This window comes from Podarcis melisellensis (genome assembly GCF_964234715.1).
Source record: "Podarcis melisellensis genome assembly, chromosome: 6".
NCBI classification, from domain to species: Eukaryota; Metazoa; Chordata; class Lepidosauria; order Squamata; family Lacertidae; genus Podarcis; species Podarcis melisellensis.
This window is the reverse complement of record NC_138538.1, coordinates 27,640,990-27,666,965: the sequence shown is the minus strand read 5'-3', so window position 1 is coordinate 27,666,965 and position 25,976 is coordinate 27,640,990. Positions and strand designations below refer to the sequence as shown.

The 25,976-nt window shown below is 44.3% G+C and overlaps 1 protein-coding gene across 1 annotated transcript in view; it reads right to left on the bottom strand.

Annotated features, from left to right (window-relative positions):
• GGT7 (gamma-glutamyltransferase 7) overlaps positions 1-25,976 on the bottom strand; it is a 37,088-nt gene extending 11,112 nt beyond the window's left edge. Inside the window, exons 1-9 of the mRNA XM_081917427.1 lie at positions 25,672-25,976; positions 15,769-15,995; positions 13,339-13,490; positions 9,324-9,441; positions 8,963-9,030; positions 8,635-8,708; positions 5,395-5,591; positions 2,416-2,503; positions 1,161-1,288 (exon numbers count right to left, since the gene is read on the bottom strand). Coding sequence (XP_081773553.1) covers positions 1,161-1,288; positions 2,416-2,503; positions 5,395-5,591; positions 8,635-8,708; positions 8,963-9,030; positions 9,324-9,441; positions 13,339-13,490; positions 15,769-15,995; positions 25,672-25,903 — 1,284 coding nt within the window. The 5' untranslated portion in view covers positions 25,904-25,976. The remainder of the gene's footprint in view (positions 1-1,160; positions 1,289-2,415; positions 2,504-5,394; positions 5,592-8,634; positions 8,709-8,962; positions 9,031-9,323; positions 9,442-13,338; positions 13,491-15,768; positions 15,996-25,671) is intronic.

Genomic DNA, 25,976 nt, shown 5'->3' with positions numbered 1-25,976 from the left:
GCAAATGTACAAAGCCACATTCACATCATACATTTAAAACACTGTGACATCACTTGAAACAGCCACGGCTTTTCCCAAAGCATTCTGGGATTTGTAGTTTGCTAAGGGTGCTGACAGTTGTTAGGAGAGGTATATTCTTCTCTGCCTCAAACTACAATCATCAAAGTTTCCTGTGAAGAAGGATTGATTGTTAAACCACTCTGTGGATTGTGAGGGGAATAAGGGTCTCCTAAAAACTCTCTGCACCCTTAACAAATTACAGCTCCCAGAATTCTTTGGGGAAGCCATGGCTGTATATAGTGATATGATACAGATTTAAATGTATGATGTGAATGTGGCCCAGGGTGGTGATGACCACATTAAGTGCTGAGTATTGTTCTTACTACAGGACGCGGGTGGCATTGTGGGCTAAACCACTAGGACTTGGTCGGTGGTTCGAATCCCTGCGACAGGGTGAGCTCCCATTTGCTCGGTCCCAGCTCCTGCCAACCTAGCAGTATGAAACCACGTCAAAGTGCAAGTAGATAAATAGGTACCACTCCGGCAGGAAGGTAAACAGCGTTTCCGTGCGCTGCTCTGGTTTGCCAGAAATGGCTTAGTCATGCTGGCCACATGACCCGGAAGCTGTACGCCAGCTTCCTCGGCCAATAAAGCAAGATGAGCACCGCAACCCCAGAGTCGTCCGCGACTGGACCTAATGGTCAGGGGTCCCTTTACCTTTCTTGTTTTTACTAGAGGTGTTTCCATGGAAGGCTCACTCGAAGAAATTTTAACCAGCATGTACAAAATAAGGCTTTTAGGACATAACAGATAAAATAAATTTGATTTCAGTTCCAATGAGCATTAACTCAAAGCCCACGATGATAGAAATTTTGCGTTGCATCCAATGCTAATCCTATTCAGAGATGATCCATCGAAATAAATTACCATGACTCGCTTAAGAGTATTAATTTCAGTGGGTCTACTTTGAGTAAACCTTCGTTGGATTCAACCCTTTGTCACTACATAATAACCCATTCAAGTAACTGTGTTGGTTTATGCTGAATTACCACCATTTACAGTTTCTTTTCCCATATGACTATCCCAAAAGTTCTCAGAGAAGGCACAAGACCGCATCACACCATTGCCAGAAACAAAATATTCTGTTAAATGAGTCATACCTCTGTTATCCAGTGGAGAATATTTTCTCTGGCTACCTGACTGGTGATATTGAAACCCTCAAGGATGTTCAGAGCTGTGATCAGGGCAGGACCTACGTGTGGAGGTGATGGACTGAGAACAAGGTGGCCTGTTATAGTAAAGGAAGAAGAAAGGTAGGTATTTCCACCTTTTGTCCAGAATCCATTGAAATGACAGTTCTATGAAGCCAAAGGTCACTTCATGTGCAACGTCTACATGTCTACTCAGAAATAAGCCTCTCTGGCTTCCGTAAGATTGCAACTTTGGACTTCATTTTCCCAGATTGCAGTGTGACAGCATCTGATGTGTGGAAAACTGTTTTGAAACAAGCATGTGAAAAGCTGCTTGTGCAGTGGAACGGGATTGGGGCATAGCTGTCAACTTTTCCCTTTTCTTGCGAGGAATCCTATTCGGAATAAGGGAATTTCCCTTAAAAAAAGGAAAATGTTGACAGCTATGGATTGGGGCTTCAGATGAAACACTGTTTGGATCTGCAACATGACCTGCTTCATTCAACAGCAGGACACACAGGTTAAAAAAAACTGTCTGGGTTGCAACCCTAAAATAAACACAATGATAAAGGAATCCATAATGGCCAGGGATGATGGAAGCTGGATTCCAGAAACGTCCAGAGAGCATACCATCTTGGTCAGCTCTGTGCTAGAGACTTTCATGCTATTCTATTCCTGTGGGATGTAGAAAAGCCAGATTGAAAATACAAGGGTATGAGGCAGGGGGAAGTGAGATATTCACCAGGGATTACTTATTTACAATTCATGGTGTTTCACAGGTCTTAATTTCTGCCAGAAAGTTGGGCAGAAGAAAAATTTGTTATAAAACAAAAACACCCCAATCTATGCCAGATGTTTAGAAGGCTTGACTTAGCACCACAATTAGTATTTGCATTACAGCAGCACAGGTGAAGTCAAGCCTTGTTTCCTTTTGTGAGGGTTTCATTAGCTACTGTTTTTTTGAGGACTATGGGTGGCGGCAGCGGCAGGAGGGGTATACATTTTGATTAAACTTGGGGGAATCAGGGATTGGGCTTGTGGGTTTCATTAGGGCCTCCTCCTTTTACCCTGTATTCCAAGCATGATACTAATTAGCAATAAAGTGCAGAAAAATGTATCTGCTTCCTAAACCTATTTTTTATAAACTTAAAATTGGGGGGACACTGGGAATCAATCACATGGCATAAAAGATGCCAACCTAGGTGTCATAGATGTACCATTTTACCTTGATATACTGTGTGGACTGGATTTTCCACCAAGACAGTGTAGTTACTGAAGTCTTCTTCAGACAAGGTGCCTCCAAAGTTAAGGACCTAGGCAGAAAAGGATCACAGCAATGTATTTTCATGCATTATGCTAGCAATATTTGAAATGGACATTTAAGCGTTGTTCAGCTGCCTAAAGAATTGATGGTTCCCGGTTTTGGGAGGGTCATGGGCATGATACCCTCTGTCTCCCCTCTCTGAGAGGGCTAACCTTTCCACAAATTTCACTGCCACTGTCACAAATTCATTTGCCTTTTCCCTCTGACCCCAACCTGCACAACCAGAGGGAATGCAAAGCAAGTGGAAGAAGATACTCTCTCTTCTTGTTACTGCTTGCATGCTTGAAGAAGGCAGGAGCCACAGGGCAAGGAGGAGAAACAGAATGGACTGTGAAGCTCCAGAAGTCATCTGTGGGCTTCTATAGAGATGTGGGTCTCAGAAGATTCCCAACAATGCTGACTCCTGGTCTTGGCCTCAATTTTTATTCTAGATCAGTGGTTTTCAAAGTCTCTATGTTCAATGAACTCTTTCCACACCAACCTATTTGTTGAAGAACACTGACTTTGCAGATAATTCTGGGGTCTAATCTACGGTCTATGTGTGGGATAATCAGTCTCAAATAACCAACATGCTTTATTTGATTATAATTAATGCATGAAGGGGTTAAGACCATAGAGTAAGCTGTCCTGCCAGGCTTAGCTATGGAACTCATCCCCACATAACAGCCTATATTTCCATGCTTTACTTTGCTGCATATTTTGAGATTTTAAATCTCTGCTGGGGCTTTCTCACCAAAGAGTACTTGCCCAAACCTGCAACTAGGCATCCAGGGAATTCTCATTTTTATTATACCACGTATTCTATTCTTTGACCAAAACAAAAATCAGCAGTACACACACTAGTTAGCCCTGCATGTTGGACCTTAGAATACAACCAGCATTCCCCACTGCAAGGGAAGATAAGCTGTGACTGTTTTTCCCTAGGAAATTTGGATGTCACCATTACTAATCTGTAATCCTCATGAAGCTTACAAGGAATCCTGGCCAGAACACAGTTTGAAGCCCACAATTTTCAATTCATTTAAACTTGAATAAGAATCAAATCTTCTTGCATTTCCTTACTTACATCAGACTCTCTAGGACATATTCTGTCAACTACCATGAATATGCTTCATTTTCAGGATAGTTAAAACATTGTAAATATCAATGTGTTTGGCTTTTCAAATCCAAAATGATACTTGAATTCTGTGTTGTTTGGTACCATCCCTGCATTTTGCTTTTGTGTCCGCAAAGCTAATAGCTTGGGGGCTGGGGATTTAGAGCTGAAAAACTGTGCATGGGGGAAGGGGCTAAATATTCTGTTGCCCCTAACCAGAACAAAATCAGAATCTCTCCACAATCGTATCCATTTCAGCCTTTTGCTTCAATAATGCTATGGGATCAAGCGTTCCCACACTATTTACCCTAGTGCAGTGCCACCTGCATGTCTTTGAATCGAATGCCCACCGCTTGGTTTCAATGCCAGGTTTTTTATGACACATTGCCTCATCTCAGTTCCTTGTGTTCTTACAAGCATTTGATCCCTAGCGTTTCTTTATTCTATGGCAGCCATTTTATACATTTCGAAAAGGACAGAGGTAGTAAAGTGGGGATTAGTGCAGATTAGTTAAATGTAGATATCTGAATCTCTCTCTCTTGCAATGTCCCTTCGCCTTCCCAGGAAACAAAGAAGAGAGAGGGGAGGGGGAGATTTCCCCTGGGATTTGGCAACCTTCCAAAAAGCCGCTCTCTATGTTTAGTGCTGCTTAGAGTTTTCAGAAATGCTGGTTAAAAAACCTTATGAGGTGTTGTGTTTGTGTGTGTGTGTGTGTGTGTGTGTGTGTGAGAGAGAGAGAGAGAGAGAGAGAGAGAGAGAGAGAGAGAGAGAGAGAGAGAGAGAGAGATGCAATGCACTTTTTTCCGTCGTGATTATTAAAAAAACAGGCTGAGGGGACCTGAAAAGTTGAAATCATGTTGCATCATCTAAATGCAGTATTTATGCCTTTGGTGTTCATAAATGGGACCTACACTGTGAAGTACTCCTGTTCAGTGTCCTGTTAGGATACTCCATTCCATCGCCTCTCCTCCCCATTTTTTTTATATTCCCCAGTCCAAGTCAGTCAGCCTTCCATGCCTACTTTATATGTTCAGTTCTCGTTAAGTAGTTTTGGGATTCGCCTTTTTAGATATCCCTCCCTGTCCACATCCTTTGCAAGGGTACTTCAGGAACACAAGGTATATTGCCTCATACCAAACGATACCTTTGGTCCACCTCACTCTCTTTTCTTTCAATCTTTATAACCAACTAGTATCTACTGATGTTTTTAATTATATTTTGTGGATGTTCATGGACTGAAAGCAGCATGTTGAGGACAAGCGTGAACAATTCTGGACTTAGAAAAAGTATACAGTGCTACCTCGGGTTAAGAACTTAATTAGTTCCGGAGGTCTGTTCTTAACCTGAAACTGTTCTTAACCTGAGGTACCACTTTAGCTAATGGGGCCTCCCACTGCCGCAGCACAATTTCTGTTCTCATCCTGAAGCAAAGTTCTTAACCCGAGGTACTATTTCTGGGTTAGCGGAATCTGTAACCTGAAGCGTCTGTAAACTGAAGCGTGTGTAACCCGAGGTACCACTGTATTTCTGTACTACAAATGGGTTAGTATGTCACTGAGACTAAGCTGGCAGCCAGTGCCATCTTTTGTAAGTAAATAGGCAGGCAGGCAGGCAGAGGCTGGCTGAGATTAGTGGGAAAGCACCCTATTCACCTGAATGGTCCAGCCTCCACTACTTTCTAGGATGCTCTAATGAGAACAAAACAAATCAATCTGGTATCAATGCCTCTCTGGCATCAAATGCACGTAACAAACCACACAGAGAAAAGAATCGGGTTGACTCACCTCTGAAATAATCTCTTGTGTTACATTTCCACTGTAGAAAGCTGAGACCCCTGCTGACCCAAGCAAGTCAAGAAGAGCAGCCAGGTCTGGTCTTCTCACAAACATGCCAGGCAACAAGGGCTGGCCATCTGGAAGGAAGGTCTCTCTGAATTTATCTGAGTAGTTTTGCTCTTCCTTCATTTCTTTTATAGCCATTGCTACAACAATGAGAGAGACAACAGAAGGGTGACTGGCGATTACCGCAAAAGATGCTCAGATCAACTTTTGGGGGGAAAAGGTCTAGGAAGACTGCCCACACAGAAAGAATCGACACCCTGCATATTTTGAACATACCCATGATTAAGGTCTTCAGCAAATAAGGCCCTTCTTCAGAGGTAAAGACCTTGTTGGTGGTGGTGCCTCATTCGCTGAACGGCTTCTGCACATCTACCCACTAATCACCTACTTTGCCAGCATTTATGTGCCAGGTGTTAAGACTGTTCTTTTTGCCAGGTCTTGACCAGGGGCGCCGACTTATAAAAAATATTGGGGGGCCCATACCGACTTATAAAAAATATTGGGGGGGGCCAAGACCTCCAAACCGCTGCTGCTGGGGGAACGAAAGGGGCGAGCCCCGGGCTGCCCCGACCTTAAGTGAACCTGTGAGGGCCCGCCCTTTGCGGCAGCCGATTGGCTGCCGCCGTGGGCGGTGAATATTAATGATGTATCATTTTTGTCCTTCATGCTGTGGCCACAGACATGTGATCTGATGGTGAATTTGGGGTGACCCAATGCAAAGATCCTGAGGATCCATGTGGATCCATGCTTTTAAATCACATTTTAAGTGGGGAGGGAAGGAAAAACACAGAACGGACAAGGAGCACGAGAGGGGTGTGCAGAGAAGCAGCTGGCTAAGAATGCAGGAGAGGGGTATAACAGGAGGGAGGAAAGGAAGGCAAAAGTTTTCCCTCACCTACCCACCCAAGCCAGCCAGCCAGCTCGCCCTCTCTCTCTCTCTCTCTCTCTCTCTCTCCCCCTCAGAGACGACACTCTGCTTGCCTGGAGGGGAGGGACTTTCCCTGCTCTTTGTTCTGTTTGAGCAAACACAGCAAGGAAACAGAGGAGGGTGGGCAGTAAGACCCTGAGGCAGAATGCAGGAAAGCAGCCGCTTCCTCTTTTTGAGGGAAAAATACGGTAATAATTTTCTTAAATGATTGGGGGGGCGGAGCCCCCCAAACGAATTTTTGAGGGGGCTCGGGCCCCCTCAGGCCCCATGGAGTCGGCGCCTATGGTCTTGACTGATAATTGACCAGCTGAACTACCGTACTTTTCTGTCTATAACACACCCCATGTATAAGACGCCCCTTATTTTTAGGGACTCAAATTTAAGAAAATGGGGGAGATGGCACAGAGTTGTTGAGACTACCCAGGGTTGTTCAGCTTCTTTTAGGGGGGTTGCCAAAAATCGCTCACCAACACACATCACAAAATCCGACTCCCGTCTGTCCCATTGATCTTCCAACTGCTGGAGTGTCAGCCAATCAACAGCAGCCATTGACACAGCAACAAATAACACGCACAACACACAATAGCCACTGACAGCGGTGGCAGCAACCAATCAAACGTCCACCTTATGCACTACCCATGTATAAGACGACCCCCACTTTTTGTCATGATTTTTACAGGAAAAAACATGATCTTTTACATGGAAAAGTACTGTATGTTGCTCTATGCTGCCTTCTGTTTAGCTGCGTTTTGTGTGGTGGCAGTGTTTGGGATTCATCATTTTGCTTTATGATGATATTACTTTAAATGAGAAATGAATAGGCTGAAAAGAGTTTAAACATATATCTGTGCACATGCATGAGTAAAAGAGAATGGAAATATGTGTGTGAGAGTGAGAGATTTTAAGTATATGAGGGTCTCTGCTGTATCCTATATTGCAGGCTACTATGGTATGGTTCATAAATACATTTAGAAATAAAGGCTTTTCCCTGGTCCCAGATGACTGTAAGCAAACATTCCCCATCAGATTTTGCTACCATTGGCTCAGGAAAGCAAATCATGGACCAGGTGGAAGATGCTGCCCAGACATTTTTGAGAACTGGACTGGCACAAGCAAATCATGTCTTCAGCCATTTTGTTTCTTAAAGCCCCCATGTAAAAGCTCCTGAAAACTGCTTCATTGAGGTGCAGCTTTACGGGGAGAAATGTAATGTTAGAAGAAGAAGAGGAGGAGGAGGAGGAGGAGGAGTTTGGATTTGATATCCCGCTTTATCACTACCCGAAGGAGTCTCAAAGTGGCTAACATTCTCCTTTCCCTTCCTCCCCCACAACAAACACTCTGTGAGGTGAGTGGGGCTGAGAGACTTCAAAGAAGTATGACTGGCCCAAGGTCACCCAGCAGCTGCATGTGGAGGAGCGGAGATGCGAACCCGGTTCCCCAGATTACGAGACTACCGCTCTTAACCACTACACCACACTGGCTCTCAGTGTGGTGAACTTTCCTGTAGCATCCTTTCAGTCCAGTTGTGTGACATGGCTCCACACTAGTGGTTGCCAAGGATGCTTCCAGACTGGCTATTTTGGGGTTGGATTCAATCACACACTGGCATCATGTGGCTCCCTAAATCGCACATCTGGAAAGCTGAGGTCACCACACAAGGAACCAGGGAGGGACAGAATTGAGAACAAGATTCTTTGGGGCACTTCCAAACAGTTGCTATTTTCAGGTGGGATTCAATCACATCCTGGCAAATTCTCAGGTTGTACAATTATGGTTGACTGAGAGGTGTTGGGCAACAATCCTGCATCCACAAAAAATCAGCCTTTTGCAATGAGGGAAAGGGCGCTGGAAAGTGTGGAATGACACTTGCTTGGACACAATATTGTCTAGCCTTCCCACAGTCGGAATGAATACGCTTTCAACAGCCAAAGCCATCAAATCTCCCAGCAAACAAATCAAGATTAATGTTCATTAACCAGATAACCTGGAAGCACCCTAAGAAAAGATGACATAGAAAAAGGTGGAAGGAGGAACACCTAGTGCATTCCAGTTCTGAACATCATAGCTGAGAACGAACATTCATATATTTCAATGGCACTTTTAAAAAAGAAAAAGAGGGGGGAAAGTATGCAGGTTTGGGCCTGCAGTCTCAGCCTGCAAATCTGAGGAATTTTGCATTTTCTAAAATCAAATCAAGTGAGACAACGTGTACATACAACCTCGCTTTGCACCTTTTGTTCCATAAATGCACTCACCTAAATCATGTGTGACATTGAATCCATCCTGGGCCACATCTGCAGCAAGGCCCAACAACTGTCTCCATGGCAGTCTGGCAAACACAGAAACATGCATGATATGGCAGTTGGCAGATAGCTATATAACAGTTAAAGATTGCTGCATGTGTTGCAGGTGAGCTGTCTTTGAAAACGGAATAAATTGCCGTATGATTGTAGCCCTTGAGTTCCTTACAGGAAAGGCAGGATATAAATGTAACAATAAATAGCACACCATTATTACATGCATGCATCAGTCCTCCAACTGGAGCTGAACAATAGAATGCCTGAGCAGAGAAAATGTTCATACCTCCCATAAGACTGATGTGCTTCATGAAGTCCTTTGATCATGCCTGGAACACCAACCAGAAGACCTGGCTGGATAAAAGGAGGAACAAAGGGAAGCGTAAAAAGAAAACCAAAAGTGCCAATTGCACTATTGAAGCCGAATCTCTCTTAAATAAATAACATTAAAATAAATAAATCTCCAGATGGAAAGCAAGAAGAGCAATGTATTGAGGAAATGAAAGTTTTTAAATAGTTGCAAGCCCTAATGGGCTCTGGAAGAGGAAAGTGAGGTTGAAGATACCAGAACAGGTAAGTTAAGGGAGAAGAAATTGAGATAGTTACCAACCAACTACCCCCCGCAAACAACAGAGGCTCTCTCGCACCTTTGTTTCCCAAGCCTTCCTAAGGTTCTCTTCTTGGATGCTGAAAGAGGCCGTCTCTCGGAAATCAATCACCCGGCTCTCATTCTTCCTGATGTCATGGACCAGCATTACTCCTCCGCTGCAACAACAGAGTAATACCAGAGTGAAACACACATTGAAAATTGCTTCAGCAACTATGGAATGACTTCTTCCTAGGCTGTGCTCCAGTACAAACCATTGCTACAGCATCTTAAAGTAAGCACAATTTTAAGCCTCGGCCCAGTATACCTGCAGGAGCATCTGTACCCCCATCATTCAGCCCAGACACTGAAGTCCAGCTCTGAGGGCCTTCTGGCGCTTCCCTCATTGTGAGAAGTGAAGCTACAGGGAGGCAGGCAGAGGGCCTTCTTGGTAGTGGTGCACCCCATCAGATGTCAAAGAGTTAAACAACTACATGACTTTCTGGAGACATCTGAAGACAGCCCTGTATAAGAAGTTTTTAATATCGGATGTTTTCTTGTATTTTTGCATTCTGTTGGAAGCTGCCCACAGTGGCTGGGACAACCCAGTCAGATGGGCAGGGTACAAACAAACAAACAAGCAAGCAAACAAACAATTGTTCCATCAGTACACTAAGCAGCTGGACTGTAGCCAGCTAAATAGTTCTGCTAGTGTAAAGCCTTTAAGCAGTGTAATGGAACTTCCCCACTGCAAAGCAAGCATCGTTTAAAGCAGTTTTCATTAAAATAGGGGAAGAGACGGGGGGTGGGGGTGGAGAGAGATCTGGGTCCCAACACAAAAGATCTGGGGTTCAGTCCCCTGGGTACCCTCTAGCAACACCCCTCTTAATCTGTCTGTTAATCCTTTGTAACGGGTATTAGCGACAAAAAAATTCAAGGACTTATTACACAGGTAAGTGGTGAGGCAGCCAACAATTAGGTGTGGGGAAACTTGAATCAACTGCACAAGTCACGTTAGGCAGTTTTGCAGAGAGAGGTACAAAAAGATTGTGTTTTATGCTCATGCCAAACAATTCAGATATCTTGTTTGCTGGGACCTGTTGGTATAAGCCTGGCAAAGGGTAGAATCATTGGGTTGTAGCCAACAAGTTTTACTCAGTAAACCCATTTAAATTAATAGACCTAAGTTAGTCATGTTCATTAATTTCAGTAGGTCTACTCTGAGTAGGACTAGCCATGAATGCAACCCATTCATTCAACCACAACATGATGTAGAAAGAAGCATTGTTGCTTTTTTAGAGGTTCTGTACCTTTAATAGGTGCTGGACAATGTTATCAGTTTCCCAGTCTCTTCCTACTGAGAAAGCCCTTCCTCTCTGTGCAGCTGGTGGTGTAAATCAGTGTCTTGGCCTTAGGGGCTTTGTGTTCATCAGCAAGTCCATCACAAAACCAGGTGTGATGCCAGTATAGAATTGTAACCAAAGAACTTTGCCCTTCTGAACCATCTAGTTCCTCCCTCCAGCAGTACATATTTGTGTCATCACTAGTTGTATAACCAAGGCATAAATCAATGATGCGGACATCCATCTCCACACCCAGTCACCAAAACAAAATGCTAACTTTGTGCCTGGGCGTTGTCAACTCAAGTAGACAACTATTTGTTGTGTGCTCATTGCAGCCTGCTTTGCGTCAACTGTAGACCTGGGAAGTGACTTATCCCTGTCATTAATTTTAAAAGCTGTTTCTTGATACTGGACCCTGAAATCTAAAGACCTTTTGAAATCTTTGGGCCACCTGGAATCAGATGAAACAAGTGTTTCTGCGAATAGGAAGTGCACTTCCCTTGTTGAGGAATCACCAGAGTTGGCCTGTATACTATAGCCAGAGGGCAGCAATTACAGTTCAGAGACTCTCATTTCCAGACCATCAACAAGAGCCAAATTTCAACACCTGTTCTTCCATACCTTCCTATAGGGGACTCCTTTGCAAGCTGTCTTGGGGGGGGGGTGTCTCTTGAACGAAAAGTGGCATTGAAATAAAATAGAAAATCCATGCTCCACTGCTGAATCGGAATGAATGGCAAATGGGACTGTGGATGAGCTTAGTCTTTAAGACCCTCTTCCTTGCAACTGTTTTAATAGACTAACCCTGTTACCCCTATGAATGTTGTTATACAGGTCAAGCTTTCATCAGAGTACTGTAACTGGGAAACATGCCTAACAAGCACTTCTCTACTTAAACTGTTGGTGTTCACCTGATACTTTAATCCCTATTTAAAACAGAGCAACTCTATGCATTAAATCAGCCAGTACTTAACCTTCAACTAGCCCTACCATTGTGTTAATTTTGGTTGCTGTTCTTTTTTGTTTTTGTTTTTTGTCTTACTCCTGAACATATGTTTTGATTAAGCAGCTTGGGTGGCAAACTAGGGTTTCCAGTTTCAACAAAGGTTTTCTCAAATCCCATCTGATGGGCTGTTATTGAGTGTCTCTGTTTATGTAATATGCTCAAGAACTTCCTGGTGTTCTGGCTATCAAAACACTTGAAATCTCTCTTGCATAAAACCTCTTTAAAACAAACATTCTGATGGCTGAAAGGAGGCCACAGCTATGGGCAGAGGGCCAGGTGTTGAGGAGGTAAAGGTTGATGAAATTTGCAGTTGAATCTGGCCTCTGGAGTGCAGAAAGCAGAAACTCCCCTGGCTTAAATAAATGGCAGGGATGAGCAAACTGTAACATGTTCCAGACGGACACATGCTTGTCTTTTGGAGGAAGATGCAGGGCAGTCCTTCTATGGCACTATACCCAACTGACCTCCAAAGCCACCTTCAGATTCACTGAAATCTGTCTCTGATCTGCACAGCTTAGAATACCAGGAAGAACCAATAAAAACCCGACAGTGGAGATTATTTAATGTATTATCATCCCAGGCCATTTTCCCAGGTGACCCTATCCTAAACTCAACATATGTAGGAAGCCTCTGCCCTACGATCTGTTAGAACAATGGGTTGATCCACACGCCCTTTTTACAAAGGCGTACATAGGATCGGCCTCACTGACGGAAGCAAAGAATAGGTTGCCTCCTTTCAGTATAGAGCAGGAATGAGAAATCTTTTCCAGCCAAGCAGCCACATTCCCTTCTGGGCAACCTTCTAGAAGCCACATATAAATGATAAGAAGAATCAAAGGCAAAACTGAGCAGAGCAACAGGTGTGCACTTTACCTTTGTACAGTAAACTAGTTTATGTACAAATTCAGAGATTCCCCTCTAGGGGAAGCAAAGGCACTGTCAACATTCAAGGAACCCTTCAAGCCAGGCAAAGACACTCAAGGAAGGTGCAGAGCAGGGGAGGGTTTGTGGTGCGGCAAGATTCCTGAGGGCCAGATAGAGTGACTTGGGGGCCACATTTGGTCCTCAGGCCTGAAGTTTCCCACCAGCGGCATAGAGTGGCCAGAGGTCACTCCCAGCACTCATTTTCTTCTGCAGTAGAAAGCACATAGTGAAAGGAACTGGCAGCTGCCATTGCCTTTCACTGGCCATTGGAAGAAGGAATCATGCTCCCTTTTCCCAGAGGACAATACAAACAACTATGGGCACGATGTCACACATTTCCTCATTTAAGACGGCGATGTGTGAACCAGCTCTTGAAGCTTGCATTAATTATCATTCATTAGCACTGTTTATATGGCACAGTATCATTAGCGTACAGTTATTGGTTCAGTAGGGCACATTTACACAACTCCTTTCCTCCACAATCCACTGCAGAAGAGCCAGTCAAAACTTGCGGAAGGCTTCATTCAACTTTCAGGCTGCCAGATGAGCCTGGATTTGCCACATGCAAATCTTAAAACCAGCATGTACTTCCTCACCACCACCTCAGACAAATAAGGCCCATGTGAGAACAACAAGACCGATATCACTGTGGAGCATTTGCAAAGGTCACTTCCCCAACAGTTGTAGGAGTTTGCCCAGCAATGACAACAGAACTCTCTTTTCTGATGAGGGCCAGGAGGCTTCCCAGGGTGACACAACAGGATGACAAATGATAAGCAAAGGAGATCGTGGCGAACACCTACCCACCAATGCCGGCCGTGTGAGGGTTGATGATTCCTGAGCATAAGGCTGAGGTGATGGCTGCATCCACGGAGGAGCCTTGCTTGTTCAATACCTCGATCCCCAGTGCTGTGCAGCGAGCAGCATCGGTGACTACGGCACCTTGATGGAATATCTGTGGGAGTCACATTATGATACGAAAGCTTCATGTACTGGGGACTAGGTAGGTCCAGAAAGGTCCAGCCTCCATCATGTGTTTATGTTAAAGAAAAGATGGGGCCCTCCAGGCGTAGCTGGACACCAATTCCCATCAACCCAAGCTAACATGGCCAATGATCAGAAATGATGGCCGTTGTGGTCCTACAACAGTTAGAGGGCAGTGCTTTTTTTTTTCTTTCTAAAAAATGTTTTGGGGTACTTTCATTTTCCTACTCATATTGAAATACTGCCCCTCAATGAGGCCAAACTTAGATTCACAAAATGTTTAGGGGCATGCGTCCCCCCAGCAAAAAAGCACTGCTGGAGGGCCACAGGTTTTTGTACCTGCTTTAATGCCCAAAGAGAGCAACTACTTAGGACTTTAGATTGTTTTCACAGACAATGCTGTTGACTGCTTTTGTCATGAATCATTACTGAGGAATCATGCAGATGGAGACTGTATGTAGCAGATGGGTCATTTAGGTCATATCATAAACAAGTCACTGGTAAAAAAATTTTTTTGGGGGGGAAGCTTGTCAGTTTTTCCACAAGAAAGGTAAATCCAGATTAAATGGAGAAAGAAAAATAGGGAATGGCATTCTGATAAAGCACGGATCCCACAATAACCACCTGTCTGGAAGAACCCCGAATATTAACTGAGATACAGGAAGCGAAAGAGGTTCCCTTTTGAATTGAATACATGTTTTGAGCCACGAGGCTTCAGTGAGGAAAGAGTGCCAGTGTGGTGCAATGGATGTTAGACTATGATCAAAGAAACCAATTGTGTAGTGAAGAGACCATAGCTCAGTGATAGAACACATTAGTTGAATGCAGAAGGTCCAGATTCAGTCCCTAGCGTCTCCAGAAGAAAGGATCAGGTGGTAAAGAACACGAAAGATCTCCATTAGGGACCTTGGAGACTTCCTGCCAGTCATTGGCCTAGATGGACAAATTGTCTGACATGGTATAACGCAAGTTCCTCTGGTACTAGCTCAGCTCCCTATTTATCCATGAAGCTCTCTAGCTTTTCTTGGGTCAGTCATAAAGATGGGATAAAAATATAGGTGAAAACGTTTCAGCTCTAGTAAGGTAAAGGTAAAGGAACCCCTGACCATTAGGTCCAGTCATGGCCAATTCTGGGGTTGCGGCGCTCATCTCATTTTATTGGCCAAGGAAGCCGGCGTTTGTCCGCAGACAGCTTCCGGGTCATGTGGCCAGCATGACTAAGCCACTTCTGGCGAACCAGAGCAGCACACGGAAACGCCGTTTACCTTCCTGCGGAGCGGTACCTATTCATCTACTTGCACTTTGTGCTTTCAAACTGCTAGGTTGGCAGGAGCTGGGACTGAACAACAGGAGCTCACCCCGTCGCGGGGATTCGAACCACTGACCTTCTGATCAGCAAGTCCTAGGCTCTGTGGTTTAACCCACAGCGCCACCCGTGTCCCTGTTCAGCTCTAGTACAAAAGCATTAGATGTTGCCTCTGCAGGAGCAGGAACAATAGTGTTGCAGAGGGGCCCATCCATCTTGCGTAGAATGTGCCTGGTTACATTTAGGGCTTACTCACACTTGCCTTTCCTCAATGCTTTCCAGGCATGGTCCACACTTTAAAGCTCTGTGTCCAGGTGCCTTTTTTTTTCTTCTTGCCCCAGAGCTTTCCCCATGAAAACACACTCTTTACAGCTGAATTGGAGCAAACGGCAATCTGTGAAAAAGCTGTTTGTCGTGCTTCAGCTTTAAAGGTGGATTTTCATGGGGAAAGCTCTGGGATGGGGAGAACACTTGTACACAAAGCTTTAAAGCACAGACCTGTGCCTAGAAAGAGCATGGCAAAAGGTAAGTGCGGATAAGCCTTTACATGCTTAGAGCAGCGCATGACAGAGAGGAACCCGCACTGGGAAAGTGAGGTTCCGATGTGTGGCTCACCCTTTGACAAATGGTGCATTCAAAGTGCTTCATGCTCATGGTGAGTTCGCAACACTGAACGCTGCTGGTAACTATAGTAACTATTACATTCACTATTATAAGCAAGTAGTTATGCAATTTGTAGTTGATCTTGAATTGGCACAGTAAGAGAAGTGTGGCAGTTCCCAACACAGCACTTTGAATCCTGCTGCTGCTACATACAAGAATACATCATGATTAACTGTGGCAAGCAAAATTAGAAGCTACCATTATTCGTGAAAGGCAGGTTCTTCCTACTTCAATGCAAGCTTCCCTATCAAGAGAAAAACAGTCAAATACCTCTTCTTACCTGTGGGTCTCCAAAGTAGATCTGCATAATTAAGGCCACCGTGACTCCTGTAGCAAACGTTAGGCAGGCGGTGATGATCACAGTCAGACCGTCCTGGCGACAGCTGCAGTCCCCGGAGAATGGGTCCTTGCTGGTCTCCCGGAGAGGAGAAACATCCTGGCTGCCCATTTCCGATGAAGATGAAGGCAGGCGCTGAAGGCGAGCTGATTTTAAGAAGGAATCTGGATCTTCATTCGCAAAGGAGAGAAAAGCGATGGACACAGGAGTGAGATGCTGAAAAACACTAACTCAGAATCAAAATCATACACAAAGACACTCACACACAAATACCTGTTCCTGCTCAAATGGTATTGTTTTTCTGCCAAGCCTGAGCATTCAGAAAGTTTTCTGGCTCTGGTTCCACTATTATGGGATCACGTTACACATACTTCCCTTTAACTCTTGGAAGTTGAATGGCAGTATTAAATTATGAAGTGGGCCACTCTACACCTTGGAGACGACCAGTTTACCCATGCAGCTATGACTCATGGTCATTACTTCCACCCCACTTGTCATGGCTCCTTATGAATCTGGAAGGGTCTACATAGCATCAGGAAACATAGTAGTAGCTGCAGCGATGCCATTTCCCATTTCTTTAAGGAGACAGGGTATTCTCCACAAAAGTTAAAACACTGGTCTTTCATATTTACAATATTAAACTGTGAGGAAGCACTTTGTATTAAGAACCTTTGTCTTGGTGCCTCATAATAACTATAGCTATGTTATCAATGCAAGAACGCAGGGGATGTACACACAGCAGTTGGGAGTGGGTTTGATGCAATCCATGTGTGTATGTTTTTTACATCATCCACATCTTCATCCAAATGGCAAACCAAACTCCCACCCCATTTAATCCAATTTTTCAAATTTGTGGATAATCCAGTAAGGGGAAAGATCCAACATAATGTTATGGGTTAGAGGGAAAACAGGGATCCCACAGATCTCTGGGTGCCAGATTTCTAAAGTTTTGGGTGCTGGGCTGAGCTTATTTTTCTTCCAGACAGCGACAGAGGCAGATGATGGCTCTGCTGTTAAAGCATCTGCAAGACCAAAAACCCTACAGGTAACCAAGGGGGTGGTTGCCACATAATGTGGGTGTGGTGTCACACAGGAAAATTACCACCTTTTAAAACTAGGCTTGGAAGAAGGGAAGGAGTTGCTTGGCAGCAGGTTTTCTGGGAAGGAGAAGCAGGAAATAAGTCCATGTGGGGCCTAAAGGTCAGAACCATCTTGGCAGGCTGGCTGAAGGCAGGCTGGGACGAAGACAGAGAAGTCTTGGAATCTGATGCTACGCTGCTGTGTGGGAAAAGCCTTCCTTGAGGTGCGATGCTCTGAACTCTCTCCAAAGTAGACCCAGGTGTCAATGTGTCAATAAACCATATTTCTTAGAAAACACACACACAACAGTCTCTGCTGCGCCTTGACTCCCAGCAGAATCGCCAACCCTAGGTGAGCACCTGGAACCCCCTATAATCTTGCTACCACTTGGAGAGATTGAGCTGGCATGCAACCTTGGTAACAATAAAATTATGTGTGGATACACTGAAGTACATTACCATTACTTCCGTTTGCTGGTCTCCTGAGCACAACATGGCCATTGTGCTTCCATCAGCCCAAAGGAAAGAATGCAGCATGCCTATTTACACTGGCTATTGCTTAAAAAAAAAAAAACCTCTCCCCGAAAGGCAGCTCTTCCCACCTTGCCTTGGCTGTGTGTGCTTGTGTGTGAAACATAATGTTTCTATTCTTCTCTAAGCCACACCACAGATTTCTGTGTTGGGTGGAGTGAGGAGTTCTGGAGATCAAAGGCACCTATGTCTCCACCTGCCTTAGAAATACACAGAGGTGTTTATGGCAGGCTCTGATGTTATTGCTCAAAGCTCTTCCCTCCAGAGGGAGTGGCAGAAGGAACTGCAAATCAGCTCGTGAGATGGGTAATGGCAAAGATGTGAAGCCATGGAAGAAGCAGTCCTTCCATCGATCCACAGAGTGCTCCGGTCCCTGTCCATTCAAGACATCGTCCAGGTCTGAGGTTCTTGCCTTCAGAGAGGAGGAGGCAGAAGGAGCTACAGATCAGCACTGGATAGCTCAGTTGGTTAGAGTCTAGTGCTGATAAAGCCAAGGTTGCAGGTTCAATTCCTGTCTGTGACAGCTGTATATTCCTGCATTGCAGAGAGTTGGACTAGATTGTTGTCAGGGTCTCTATGATTCTATAGATACAAAGACAGCAACAACCGCAGAAGCATCCCATTTGGTGATCAGCCTAGTATTTTGGTCTTTGTCAGTTGATGGTTGCCTCTGACGTTTTCAGTAAAGAAAGTGACAGGAAAATTGCACAGGCTTCTGTCAGATGGACCTGTGAGTTGGATCCAGTCCTTTGTTACATGTCCCATTTATAATCACATAAAGTCCATAATACAGGGATATTGTTTTGGAAGGTCCTTTTTAGGGGGTCAGACAGCACAAACAAAATGGCAGGCTCATGCTCAAAACCAAATGATATTATTATTATAATTATTAAAACATTTAATGAAATGCTTTTCCACTGAGGTATAGATGAACTTTATCACAGCCTACAGAAACTCATCGTGTGTTTCTTACATGGCTGTGGGCTCACCCACACTTCCTCTTCTCCCACTGATTTACCCCAGGAAAACTGTCGATAGAAATTTGTTCCAATTCAGCAGTAAACAGTGGGTTTTCCCAGGGAAAGTGGTGGGACAAATGAAAATCCTCTCAGACCCTCATGCTTTCTAGGCACAGGACAAGTGGAAGCCTGCACACGCCCTAAGAAACACAAAGATTGTTGACAACCATGTGGAATGGAGAACCAAAAGCCTATTTTGGTGGACTGGAAATTTCCTTATCCTACATAGTTAACTAGCAGCAAAGAGTATAGAAAGTTCGGCATGTGTTAGGAAGACATCTGTGCTTCTCAGAACGTGAATTTGTGTCTGTGCACCTGCTTCCATGCTCTCAGTTTGGCTCTTTTTCAGAAGCATGGGAAATCACCCATGGGAGAAGCCAAATGCCATTTATTCCCAGTTAATCCCATGCTAACACCACTGAATTGATTTGGGGCTAAAGAAGACAGACTAATGTCTTCTAAACTCTTAGCTTGAACCTTGTAAGTCCTAACAAAAAAAAATTCTTCCAGTAGCACCTTAAAGACCAACTAAGTTTCAATTTTCCTTTCGTATGCACACGAAAGCTCATACCAAGAACTAACTTAGTTGGTCTTTAAGGTGCTACTGGAAGGATTTTTTTTTGTTTTGACTATGGCAGACCAACACGGCTACCTATCTGTACTTATAAGTCCTGACACTGTATCTTCATGCAAAATAAGGCAAACTTAGACAATTTACTGCCTCAGGATATTATGCTACTCCCCATTTACACCAAGATTATGTGCTGAGGTGCCGGGTGTATCAGCAGAACAACAAGCAACACAATGATACAGGGGGAAAGACGGCCACATCTTAGCCAGCAGCAGTCTTGCAACTCCTACCTGCCTCCTCCTGCTGTGATTGCCCTAGCTTAGATGGCTTTTACAAAGGGCTTAGGCAAAAGCTTCTGTGGAATTGATATATCAATAACTATTTGCAACGGCAGGTAAAAGGGAAGCTGTGTATTCAGAGGCAGTATAAATTCCTACATCAGGAAGCTGGCTACGTTTGCTGCATCATCCATACTGGTTATGTAGTCTCCTTTTGCTGTGTACAAATTATATATTGACTGCACAATTGGAGCAGTCTTTCCCTCAAAGGATTCACAGAGTTACAATTCTCAATAGTCCTTAATAAACTACAGTGCCCAGAATTATTTGAGGGAGGAAACATGCTTCGAATGTGCTTTAAAGGTATAGTGTGTCTTACATTATCCATGTGGACATGGATCCATGAGGGATAGAGACCACAAAGAATGTGGATTGGAGTAATCAAAGGTGAATTGTAGGAGTGCACCTGATCCCTTAAAACTCCCAAGATTCCTGCATTGCAAGGGGTTGGACTAAATGACCCTTGGGTCCCTTCCAACTCTTTGTTGTTGCTGCTGTTTAGTCGTGTCCGACTCTTCGTGACCCCATGGACCAGAGCACGCCAGGCACTCCTGTCTTCCACTGCCTCCCGCAGTTTGGTGAAACTCATGCTGGTAGCTTCGAGAACACTGTCCAACCATCTCGTCCTCTGTCGTCCCCTTCTCCTTGTGCCCTCCATCTTTCCCAACATCAGGGTCTTTTCCAGGGAGTCTTCTCTTCTCATGAGGTGGCCAAAGTATTGGAGCCTCAGCTTCAGGATCTGTCCTTCCAGTGAGCACTCAGGGCTGATTTCCTTCAGAATGGATAGGTTTGATCTTCTTGCAGTCCATGGGACTCTCAAGAGTCTCCTCCAGCACCATAATTCAAAAGAATCAATTCTTCGGCAATCAGCCTTCTTTATAGTCCAGCTCTCACTTCCGTACATCACTACTGGGAAAACCATAGCTTTAACTATACGGACCTTGTCGGCAAAGTAATGTCTCTGCTTAGGATTCTATTATTCTACTTGCCCAGACACAGCCATGCACAGTCAATTCCACCCCTGTACCCGCTTCCTTTTCTTTTAAAGCCTCCCAAACATGAGTTGAGATACATAAAAGGTCATCTTTAAGCATCTGTGCAGATTTCTGATTTTTTTTTAATCCAGTAATGTAAATTTACCCAACACTTGGCTGCACCAGAGCCAGTGATGCCTTGTTTTATAGAATGCATTGGTGTTACACAATAGGGGGCAGGAAGAAAGTGAAATTAATGTTGCATGCAAGTGTATTTCAATGTAACAGTGATATACCATACTTTTACTCTGTTCTCTTGACAGCCCCTGCTTGATGCCACAACTATCATCGCTACAAAGAATGCAAACTGCCCAAAGTTGAGCACTTTTACATTCCTTTGATTTATATTAAGGACATGGTTTACTGTCTCCTACCGAAATCAAGGGGAGCTAAAACTGCTTTGCTTTGGCAGGATCATTCTATTGTGGATCACATTACAGAAATAAACTTGCACATTAAAACAGCTCCACATTGTAATGAAAACAGGCAATGGTGTTAAATATGTCACAAACAACGGCGCACTCATTTCAAGCAATAGTTTGATGCTTGAATATGGGTTTATCTACAAGAAATTTATATACATACAATGTGTACGCACACTATTTCTTTTGAGCCTTAAATCATCAAATGCTGTTTGTGTGCCACAATTTACCGTTGAGAAATCAAGTAAGCTGTGTCCTAAAGGTATGTCTGTAAATTAAGTGTATACCTGAAGGAGCGTCTCCACCCCCATCGTTCAGCCCGGACACTGAGGTCCAGCGCCGAGGGCCTTCTGGCAGTTCCCTCATTGCGAGAAGTGAAGTTACAGGGAACCAGACAGAGGGCCTTCTCAGTAGTGACGCCCACCTTGTGGAACACCCTCCCATCAGATGTCAAGGAAATAAGCAGCTGTCCTATTTTTAAAAGACATCTGAAGGCAGCCCTGTTTAGGGAAGTTTTTAATATTTAATGCTGTATTGTTTTTAACACTCGATTGGGAGCTGCCCAGAGTGGCTGGGGAAACTCAGCCAGATGGGTGGGGTATAAATAATAAATTATGATTATTGCTTATGAATGGGCATAACCAAATTGTGACTTTTATTCATGCTGTGAAGAGGTACAGTATCTACCAACCTGGCATGCTGTAGCAGTTGGTGTGATGGGATGGCACTTCTCACCTGACCTCTGGTTAGTTGTACTGCTGCTACTTACTAGGAGATAGAGGGGGAGTTAGCGGCAAGGTCAGCATGGTGCAAACGTACTGGCAGAAGTACCAGATTGACTGTGTTTGATGCATTCGCCCCAATCTAACCTCACTGCTGCCTTGACTTCCTCCCCTGTAAGCAGCAACATAACCAAACACAGGTCAGGTGAGTAGCAGCAGTCCACCACACTGCTCACTACTGCTAAGAAGTAGTCATTTTTTCTGAGGCTTCAATCCTACACACACTGACTTGGGAGTAAGTGCCATTGAACTCAATGGAACTTATCGTGATGTGAATCACAGGATTACACTATTAATATGTTACACTGTTTGGTCCGTGGCATCCACTGCTGCCAGCCTGAAAAAGTATTCCTAAAGCTCCTATGTGCTTGCTTGTTTGCTTGCTTGCTTAACATCCAAACCAGTAATATATATTCTATTTCCCTAAATTTCCTCTTTGTATGTAAAACTTATCGCTCCAGTTGAGGGGTGTGAACAAGCTGCTCCTGCCAAACAGGTCATCAGGGTACTGTCATCTGACAGTGCTGAGCAGGTGTTCCTCTCCCTGCCCACTGAGTCAGGGAGAAGAGTGCCATCTCATCCCTCCAATCAGGATAATACAGGAAACTCTGTCCCACCCCTTGCGATGACCACCAGTGCAGGCAAGTAATGGGATCAACCCTGTTTCCTCCCAAATCAGCCCATACTTATTTGCTTCTTTCAAAATCACTATCAACAAGAGACATTATGGCATAAGTGAAACACACCCAACTTTAACCTATCTCTGCTAAATAAAGATTTATGTTTTCCTTCTGTTAAAAAGGGGCTGGTATTCAACTACTACTAAGAGCAGACCCACTAAAATTAATGGACCTAAGTTAGGAATGGCCATTAATTTGAATGGGTCTACTCTGAGTTAGTTGAACACACCCCAAATATTCTGCTTAATAAAAAGATATGGTAACTCAGACTCAAACTAATCTTTCTATGTATCCTTGGAGAAAACCACTTCCAACTGCATTTCATTTATAACAGAAGATAACATTTACTGCTTACATCCCCTCCTTCTCAATATAAAACAAATGACTGAGAATGTGTTTTGATGTCCCACTGCTTGGTAATCAATTGTTAGTGATACAAAATAGTATCACCATGCTATTGATGTAGCAGAATATGTAGAAGTTATATTGTACACTGCAACTTTATGGTCAATACTTACAACCTTGTTGACATACATGTGTATACATATACGTGTGTGTGCATGCGTGTGTGTGTGCGTGCGTGCATATATAGCATTAATATATAAATATTGCTGAATTACACTGCCTATAACTCCTGCCCTCTGCCCACACTTTCTGGAGCTAATAGGATTTGTAGTTCAGCAACATCTGGAGAACCAAAACACACATAAACTGTGATGAAAGGTATATCTGGTGCTTCCTGCTTGGAGGCTACCATTGGCAGGGAAGTTCAATGTCTGGCAGCATATTTAAACATGCATAAGGGAGACAGAAAATGAGGACTAGATCCCAACAGAGAAACAAAATATAGATCAACACAAATGCAACTTTGTCTATGAATTATAATTATTACTGAGATAAATTATGTTGAGGAACTTTGAACATTTGAAATGGACAATATGAGCAAAAAAAAAGTATTATAATGAATAACTAATGCAGTGAAATGCAATGGTTTTATAGGCATAGATCATTTTATTAATATTTATGCAGAGGGACAGAAATAGCCCAAATATTTATTTAAAACTTTTTTTGCAGTTGTATTTTCATGCCAGCTACTAGTTTTGAGAGCTTGGAAGAACCCATCATGTAAAAGTGTCATGCTGGGCACAGAGGTTTGTAAAGATACTGGCAACAGATATCAGTTAGGAGTGTCAGTAGTTTTACACATTGACAAACAATGAAACAAACTTCAAATGAGGAAACACTCAGGATTCTAGCCAATGGATACATATGCATCTGAAAAGAGAATCAATAAACGATTGACATATAATCATGGGGGTGCCAAACTGAAACGTTTATTTAGATTTTGCAAATTTCAGAAGCTTGGAGTAAGCAGACCAAATGGAAATGAAAAATATGAAAACACAAGAGTCAGGATGGGACAATGAAATAAAAGTGAAGCACTTCTTTTACATATCGGTTTCAGTGTCCTGAATCTTCCAAGAGATCCTTCATATGCTACGAAGAAGGAGGGAAACCTGCTGCTTCCCTCCCCCCCCCTTGCTTCTATTTTAAAGTGGAGATCAATAATTTTGTCTAGTAATGCAAGACCTGTAAACTCCAGAAGAGTATTAGACTCCCAAGTCTCATTCAAGGAAAGATCTGTGTGTCTCACTTTCCACATTACAGTAGAGGTAGAGAAAGAAAAGCGCATGGTTCATGCTTTTGCTTTTACTACTTCATTGTTACATAGCGAAAGGGAGTGGAGAAAACATCAAAACACTTATCTGAACTACTGGGGATCTGTATCAGAACCAATGAGTTCTGTTGAGTTCAGCATGTTTTAGATGGCATGTCTCTATAGATTCATATCAACATATTGGCTTTTTCATTCATTTTTAACCTGCTGAATTAGTGATTTGAATCCTCTAACATGTGTCCCAACTGAGGATTTCTCACAATGTGATGAGTCCGTAAGTTCATTGCAGAAGGATATACCAAATTACAAATCTGATACCTGTTAGGTCATTCAAAAATCTGGTTACAAAAAATATGCCAAGTATGGATCTTTCTTGCTTTCCTCTTGTGAGTTATCACCGGTATCTGAGATTCACAGCAGTTATCGCTTTAACATGGAGGTTCTATTTGGCTATTCTGGCCTATCCACTATAAGTCTGTTTAAACCTTTTTAGAAAGCAATATAAGCTGATGGCAGTAAACTGCAAATGTAACTGCACACTGAATGAAGGAGTACTTCCTTTTGTCAATCCTAAAGCTTCTGCCAATCAGTTTCAATGGGTGGCTCAGAGAGATCCAATTATGAGACGAGGGCAGCAACCAGAAACTCTACTTTGCACATTGTCCCTGTACAATCGCATTGCAAGAACTAGTGGAATCTGCATTTAAGTTGGGTAGGTCTTGGCTACCTCTGCCAAATTTCACCTGGCTTTTGCAGTGCAGATCTGATACAAAAATAGTAAAAGTCTCCAAGGGCAGTCTTAATGCTTGCCAATGGCTGGTGAGAGAACATAAAACTCTGCCCTTGCTATGTTTTCCAATATCTTCACAGAGATAAAGGGAAGGACCTCTGTCCCCCATCCCTCCCCATTTTTCAGGCATTACTGAACAAAAGGATGCCACATAAAAGTCTCAGCATTATGTAGGATGGGAGTGACTAGGCTCAGCAATTAACTTGGCAGTACTGTGAAAATCAACATTTTGGGGAAGGCTCATCCAGTCACCCCCACCAAAAGGGGCGGAGGTAAAACCATGAGATGCTGATTTGGAGCTTTCAGAGGAGGTGGGAGAGTTGGGAAGATAATGAGGATGGAGGAGGCTGCTTTAGCACAAAAGGGTATTCTGTGGAGAAGCAAACACAGGGTGGGTTGCAAGATCTGGAGGGGTGGAGGACTGGAAAGCCACTCACTTTCTTGCCCCGAAAGGGGAAAGTAGCAGAGCAGAAAAGGAGAGGAAATGAAATGGGAGATGTGGATGAGAAAGGTGGAGAGCGGCAAAGACAGGAGGAAGGGAAATGGCAGGGATGTGCAAGGAGTTGGTACCCAGGCGGGAGAGCGATGCTCACGCAGCACCATCCTCCGCTCTGGGTGGGTGGGGAGAGGAGGCTGAGGAGTCAAATATGGCTGCAGAGAAGTGGGGTCCCGATCCCGGGGCCGGGACGTTCAGAGGAGGCGAGGGATGGCTGCTGCGCCATCCAAACGCTGGTGCCAAATGCTTCTGGGGAAGGGGAGGAGGAAGGGATGGCGCAGGAGGGGGGCGAGATGCGGGAAGATGCTTGCTTAGGACTTGTGGGCGAAGGCTGGAGGCAGCGGAGGTGGATGGGAGGATGGAGCATGGAGTCATGGTCGGATGGAGGGTGCAGGGAGCAGGCAGGCAGGCGGCTCCCGCTCTCACCCGTGTCCTGCTCGGCCAGGAACGCGTCTTCCTCCTTCCTGGAGCGCAGGCAGCTCTCGGGGGCGCCGCCGCCGCCGCCGGGCTCCTCCTCGGGCAAGCGGGGAAAGCTGGTGATGCTCATGTAGTCGACGGGCGAGTAGGCGCCCAGGCTGCTCTGCTGGCTCGCCTCCTTCTCGGAGGCACCAGCCGCAGACGACGCTGCGGACGCGGAGGCTGCTGATGCCGTCGCCATCCTGCCTGCCTGCCTGCTTGCCTGCGCCTCCCGGGCCGGGCAGCCGCCGCCTCCGAGCCAAGGACCCCGCTCC